This window comes from Eptatretus burgeri, chromosome 11 (genome assembly GCF_056783735.1).
Source record: "Eptatretus burgeri isolate ZD-2024b chromosome 11, Ebu_testis_v1, whole genome shotgun sequence".
Lineage (NCBI taxonomy): Eukaryota > Metazoa > Chordata > Myxini > Myxiniformes > Myxinidae > Eptatretus > Eptatretus burgeri.
In genome coordinates, this window is record NC_140971.1 from 3,066,216 (window position 1) to 3,073,715 (window position 7,500).

General features: G+C 45.5%; 1 protein-coding gene across 9 annotated transcripts in view; it reads right to left on the reverse strand.

The window, feature by feature from the left end:
- SPEN (spen family transcriptional repressor) overlaps window positions 1-7,500 on the reverse strand; it is a 123,981-nt gene that overhangs the window by 93,978 nt on the left and 22,503 nt on the right. For all 9 annotated transcript variants that reach the window (XM_085847725.1, XM_085847729.1, XM_085847724.1 and 6 more), the window contains one exon: window positions 4,767-5,195. In XM_085847725.1, coding sequence (XP_085703851.1) covers window positions 4,767-5,195 — 429 coding nt within the window. The remainder of the gene's footprint in view (window positions 1-4,766; window positions 5,196-7,500) is intronic.

A 7,500-nucleotide genomic window follows, 5' to 3' on the forward strand; every position in this document is an offset into this window, starting at 1 on the left:
GAGACACACAGACAGAGAGAGAGAGACACACAGACAGAGAGAGAGAGAGACACACAGACAGAGAGAGAGAGAGACACACAGACAGAGAGAGAGAGAGACACACAGACAGAGAGAGAGAGACACACAGACAGAGAGAGAGAGATACACACAGACAGAGAGAGAGAGAGACACACAGACAGAGAGAGAGAGACACACAGACAGAGAGAGAGAGAGACACACAGACAGAGAGAGAGAGACACACAGACAGCGAGAGACACACAGACAGAGAGAGAGAGAGACACACAGACTGAGAGAGAGAGACACTCAGTCAGAGAGAGAGAGAGACACACAGACAGAGAGAGAGAGACACACAGACAGAGAGAGGGAGACACACAGCCAGAGAGAGAGAGACACACAGACAGAGAGAGAGACACACAGACAGAGAGAGAGAGACACACAGACAGAGAGAGAGAGACACACAGACAGAGAGAGAGAGACACACAGACAGAGAGAGAGAGACACACAGACAGAGAGAGAGAGACACACAGACAGAGAGAGAGAGACACACAGACAGAGAGAGAGAGACACACAGACAGAGAGAGAGAGAGACACACAGACAGAGAGAGAGAGACACGCAGACAGAGAGAGAGAGACACACAGACAGAGAGAGAGAGTCACACAGACAGAGAGAGAGACACACAGACACAGAGAGAGACACACAGACAGAGAGAGAGACACACAGACAGAGAGAGAGACACACAGACAGAGAGAGAGGCACACAGACAGAGAGAGACACACAGACAGAGAGAGACACACAGACAGAGAGAGACACACAGAGAGAGATAGACAGAGAGACAGACAGAGTGACAGACAGAGTGACAGACAGAGTGACAGACAGAGTGACAGACAGAGTGACAGACAGAGTGACAGACAGAGTGACAGACAGAGTGACAGACAGAGTGACAGACAGAGTGACAGACAGAGTGACAGACAGAGTGACAGACAGAGTGACAGACAGAGTGACAGACAGAGAGACAGACAGAGAGACGTGGGTTTTCGATAAATTACAGTGGGGAAGGGCAGTGTTTAATATGCTTTGGAATGTTTAATCTGCGTCAATCCAGCAGGACACTTTATTTTTGCAATACATGGTCTAGAATTGTGGAAGAGCAAGAACACAGAACAGATAAGGACACAACATAACAAAGGGAAGAGCAGGAGAAAGGGGAAACGCCAACAGCAGGGTAGATGAAGAAGGTAGCCTGAAACGGACAAACAAGGGATGCAGGTGACGATGAAGGTTCAGTGAGAATGCAAGGGGTGGACAAGATGGACACATAAAATTTTGGGAGGGTGGGAGTGGTTTAACGGATAAAGAAAATATCATGGCTTTGGATGGGGGATGACCTGAGATGGTGTTGAACAGCCATTTTGAAGACCGAGAGAGAAGAATGAGATCAAAGAGAGTGTGGAGGTAATTCCACATATGGGAAAAGAGAGGAATAAATGAGTGGAGGTGAGCAGTGGCTCTGGATTTAGGCAGTTTCCCTGGGAGTGGTTTCTGGTGGACTGTACGCATCCTGCAGATACTTGGAGAGGGGGTGGTGGGACAGAGTACGGAGGGGGCAGAGGGTGAAAGACCAGAAATGAGGTGGAAGAAGACAGAGAGACCGCTGACCTGTTGGCGATGGCGATGTGATAGGCTCAGTTTTATTGCGAGAGATTCCCATGATCTTGAAAATCTCAACTTTCAGGGCGTCAAGCTGAGCAAGATGCGAGGCAGGGGAGCCAGCACAAAGGGGAGAGCAATACTCCATCAAGCTACAGATTAAAGCCTTGTAGATGGGTAGATAGGAGCTCAGGTGTGTCAAGGAAGGATTTTGCACGACATGGGATGTCCAGCATGCATCTGGCTTTGGAGACCAACTTTGAAATGAAGCTTGCCCAATTAGATCATGGCTGAGAGTGAGATCCAAGAGTTTGAGTGACTGATCCTCCTCGAGAGGGTTGTTGAGAAAGTCGATGGGAGGGTTTGCGACCCAGTCCTTTCAGAAAGAAAGAGAGCAAGAGTGTGGGATTTCTCAGGATTGACAGACATGTACCATGTGCCAAATGTTTGACCAGTTTGTGATTTTGTCAAGGTCTTAAGAGAGGGAAGAGTCTGCTGCCTGTCTGTCAGAAAGATGAGGGATGTCATTGGCAGAGGGTGGAGTCATCAGCAAAGAGATAGAGGATTTTCCAAAGAGGCAGTGAGATCATCATGGAGATTAGGAATAGGATGTGGCGTAGAACATTGCCTTGGGGTACTCCAGCCTTGACAGGGTTCCATTGAGTCACGCAATGGCTATGAGAGTGGAGCAAGTTGGAAATCGAAGAGTGGAGTTGGCGTTGGATTCCATAAGCAGATAGTTTTGAGATCAAGGCGGGATGATGCCAGGCCGAATTGAAAGCTCGAGATATGGAACTTCATCGGAAAGCCGATATATATTTATTTTCCAAGTTTATTACCTCCACCACCAAAGGTGAAGGAGGTTGTGCTTTCACCCCTTTCTGTCCGTTTGTTCCTTGCAAAATCTAAGATTTTTCAAGGATTCTGTTCAGTCGCTTTTGTTATCCTGCCAAAACGAAGTTTTTGCAAGATCTGTTACTTGGTAAGTTTTTTTTTGTTTGTTTGTTTGTTTGTTTGTCTGTCATCATTGGATTTTTCACCTTTATATCACTCTGTAGAGCACAATTCTCATCGGAAACTCTCGTGGGTACACATATCGTAGTATTATTACAATACCCTTAAGCAAACATAAAGGTCAAGGTCAAGGTAACTTTGCGGTAAATCATGGAGGTCGACGAAACCCTTATTTTTTGAGTAATTTTAATCGAATCATCTCCAAACTTTATGGGAATGTAGTATATGGTCTGGCACTCAGCTGATTAGTTTTTGGTGGCGATTGGCCTTGACCTTCATGGTTAGCGCCTGAGGTCAAACATGTTTGACCCCAAGGTCAAATTTTCAAGTTTTAGGAACCATATCGTGTAGTACCTCAAATTAAACACCTCGATGAGTGCTTTCTAGATATGTTAAGCTTCAGACATTATGACGTCATTTGGTGACGTTATGAGGCAAACGCATATTTTTCATGGTTACTCTGTAGAATGATTCTCATCGGAATCTCTCGTAGGCAGATATTCCTCAAGGAGTCGCTCCTGGTGGATAGCAGCTCTGTTCACCTCAGTGTGACCTTAAAGAAGTCACACGTGGTCACCTTTCGGCAAGATACTGGTCACCCTGCGGGTGACATTGTTTTTTATTCTGTCTGTTTGTATATCGCCTACAGGTCACAATTTAAAATCGATCTTCATGAAACTTCACCACATGGTAGAGTTTGTCCGAAGGAAGCTGCCCATTGTTTGAGATCAAAAGGTCAAAAGGTCACCATAGGCCAGAGGTCAACAACTTACGTGAGATTTCTAAAATCTTCAATTTTCATCCGATTGACTTGAAATTTGAAGAGGATTTTCACATCAGGTCACTGAATTCAACCACCAATTATTTTTGAGGTCCACATCGGCCAAAAGGACATCGGCTGAATTTCTAAAATTGTCAATTTTCATCCGATTCACTTGAAATTTGAAGAGGAGTTGCATATTTGGTCATTCAATTTAACGAGTCAATTATTTTTGAGGTCAAATTTGTTTTATGGATTTTGCAAGTATCGTGCTCTGCACGTCGTCGTCTTCTTGTTTGTTTGTTTGTTTGATTGTTTGTGTGCAGGATATCTCAATAAGTTGTGGATGGATTCGGATGAAACTTGGACACGTTGGGTGCGTGACGAGGAAGAATTGATTCAACTTAGGTGAAGATCCAGATCCGGATACGATAATTATTTAATTTTAAAGTGTTTCTTCACCATTGACAGATATAGTAGTGTATCGCATGATATTTGAAAAATGTATTGGGCCCGATATGTTCTCGTGAATCAGGCATTGCGTGGTGGAGGTATGCGCTCTACCGAATGCCCTTCTAGTTTCAATTATGACGTGTTAATTTTTTCAATTGTGATGTGTTTATTTTTGGCTGCGGCTGATCTTCCTCAATATTTTCTCAAATCCCTTATTTCCATCGGAAGTTGGTTTTAACTATTGCAGTTTTGAATATCGTGGCATTTTCCAGGAACGTAACCCCCGTGATATTTTAGGGTTTACTGTATATATAACCAGTTTAGGGCAGATCAGATCTCAAAGCTTGCCTCCGATTTCTCTGGAGAGCTAAGAAGTCCCTCGTCTGCCGTCCTCAACTTACAATGGTGTACAAAATCATCATGCGGAATGTCATGGAATACGACTCCCTTCAGTGAAGTTGTGCTGTAACTTCCATTCTTGTCCTGTTGAGACTCTGTAACCTAAGGCCTTCTGCATCATTTGACTCTTGCATTAAGAAGCTGCCTAAGGATCTGTTTCTTGCTCATCGTTTGAAGACCGATGGCCTTGCAGTGTTGTTCTGCTCTTACACGAGTCTTGATGCAGTGCACATAGACATCCATTTATTACATACACAAACAGTAATTTGCATCTCCCATTCCCCCAACAACCATGCGTTCCATAAATGTTCCTCCCATCCCCTTTATTCTTGATTCTTTCCTCATGGGCTTTGGCTTTTATACACCAGCAATTATTCGTCAATGTAACTGACAATTCCCCATGCAGACAAAATAACTAGCTGCATATCTAACGATATGCACAGGCCATTATGGATGTGCTGTATAATAAATCACAACACCATCACCACTCACCTATCTGAGGAACTGGAAGAAGATGAAGATTGGGAACCAGAAGAGGATGAGCGAGAACCACTGACAGAGTTGTGGGAGCGAGAGGTTTGACGTGCACGAGGGGACACCGTGGCGTTTTCCGAACGCGGGGAGTGACCGTCACTCGGTTGGTGACCTCGTCTACGCCGTCGAGACCTGCCACCGCTCAGTGCTGCACAATCCTCATTGTGTCCCTCACGGTAGCGGCCCGATTGCAGGTTTTCGTAGCGCACGGAAGCATCTTCGTAATGGCTTGCTGGCGGGCTCGCATGGCTGCGGCCGCTGGAGTAATAAGCTGGGCTGCGGTAGTAATCCCCGTCGTAATGGCGACCGGCGGTGGCACTTCGCTCATACGTGTTGGATGACCGCTCGTGGTGCGTGTAGGGCTCGTAGGAGGGCCGATCACCGTGCCTGGTGGGGCGAGACCCAAGGAGAAAACTTTAGTTGTCAGATACAAACTGCAACGCTCCAATCCAAGACAGACAAAAAAAAGCAACAATTTCACTCTGTCGGAGTTAATTAACAACGGAGTATTAAAGTCACGTCAGCAAATGATGTGAAAACAAAACCTCCCTGAAAATCATCTTCTGTGGATATCCAGCCTCGCAATAAAAAAAAAGAAATAAAGAAATAAAATAATGTATAATGTCAATGTGTAAGCAGATCGAGATCAAACAAATTTTGGAAATGCTTTGTTGTAATTGGTGGAGCACGAGCACAAACTGAGCTTTGAAATCGACGCAATTCGGACCACACAAAGAAGATCGAGAGAAGCAGCACAAAGAAGAGCAAAGAAGATGTGATCTTACGTACACTGATGGGACTCAAACAAAGCTCAAGCGTAAGAATGACATCACCGCCGAACTGAGAAAACCTGTAATACCGAACAGCACCCACCCCCCCACATGTTGAGGGCACGTTTGGGTGATCATTTAACAGCCCCATAAACAAGCTCGTCTTGCCTTTCGGTTACAAAACCATGACACGAACCTTGGTCAGGCTGACGTGCGACTCTCGACGAGCCTCGAGTCATCCGCTTCATTAAACTACATCGTCAAGTTGATATTCCAAGGGAAGACGACGGTGAAGAGAAAATTAACCGCTTTGTGCGTCGCATTGTTGTTACACAAGTTCCCTTCAACCATCCTGACATCAGAACCAAACGGATTGGAAACGGTGTAAAAGTCAAGATGGCACAAACCCAAAGGGAAATACTTCCTTCAAGAACGAGGGCAGGACGACTGGCTTCACGTTTCATTCGCACAAACAGCACACGGCGCAAGCAACACGTGCCGGTGACGGTTTCGGGTCAAATCCCATTCCCTGAACACGTGAAGAGCTACCATTCCTCAAAAACAAGTTATCGTGTTGCAACGGGTGCTCTTCACAAAGGAAGACTGCACAAGCACACAAAGGATCACAGCAAGGACCTCGTCTTGTGCTTGCAAGTCAACGATCATTTCTCCTCCAGCAATATCGGTGCGCGGTTCGTAATTAACCACCGTCCCAAAAGAGGGACCACAGCCGTCACAAAGAACAAGGGACACACACCTAGAGTAAGCACCATCGCCACATTCATGGAAGAGCGCGTTTCCTGGCAAACAACGGAACCGGAACCCGAGGACGAATGCGTCATCACAGCAGTCGGGATCAGACGTCAAAACACTGGCACGAGATCGCAATAATTCAGCTTAAACATCACATTTAAATAGCAAATTACACAAAACGAAGGTAGAATATTAAAAAAATAAAATAAATAAATAGATTCCTGGGCTAGCTAGACTTGGCGACGAAGAAGCCTGGTGTTGGCTCAGTGGTTCGGGCGGCGGCTTGGGATCCTAGGGTCCTGAGTTCAAGCCCCGTCAGCCACTGAATTAATACACCAGGGGGTTGACTCAGCCTGTCATCCTTCCGAGGTCGGCGAAATGAGTACCAGTTCCAGTGTGTGTACTGGTAGAGGGGCACTGCATCAGCAACACAGTCGCGCTTCAACAAATGATAGCTACCCTGGCAGCTAAGCTGCCATACGACCACCAGCGATGAAGAAGGGCTGAAAGAGAGTGGATTTTATATGTTACAAAAGAGGCAATGATGAGGGGATTTGATGCAGAGGTTGACTTGAAGGGCACTCTTCGACGTCGTGACGTCACCAGATATGCCCCGCCCACATTATTACATCATCATACATACTCGTAGCATGTTTGATTTAAATCCTCGAAGCCAAATTCAATATATTTAATAATTCTGGCTGCCGGACGATGCGTCCGATCAGGTTGAAATTTAAAACACCACACATTCCCCATGACTACCGCATCATGAACGTGACGTCGATTAATGAAGAGGTTCAAGAGAGAGGATTTTTAAAAGATTTTCCTTCAGTCCAATATGGCAACCAGACTACGCAACCTATTAATTATCCGTGAGCATCCTGGCATCGCCAACGATTGGAGAACATGTGGGTGAAGTTTCCCCTCGATCTGTCAAGCCGTTCTGAAGAGGAGGACTTTTACTCGACAACAAAAATCAGTTACCAAACCATGTGACCAATGACGTCATAGGTCGAGAACAATTTGTTCCTCATGGATAGGTGAGGTGAAACTATGAAGTTTCACCTCGATCTGTTCAGCCGTTTTGGAGATCTTTGAAGGTTTTTTTTTTTAATGTTAAAAACAAAATGGCTGATGAACCACGTGACCGATGACAGATTTTTCCCCCC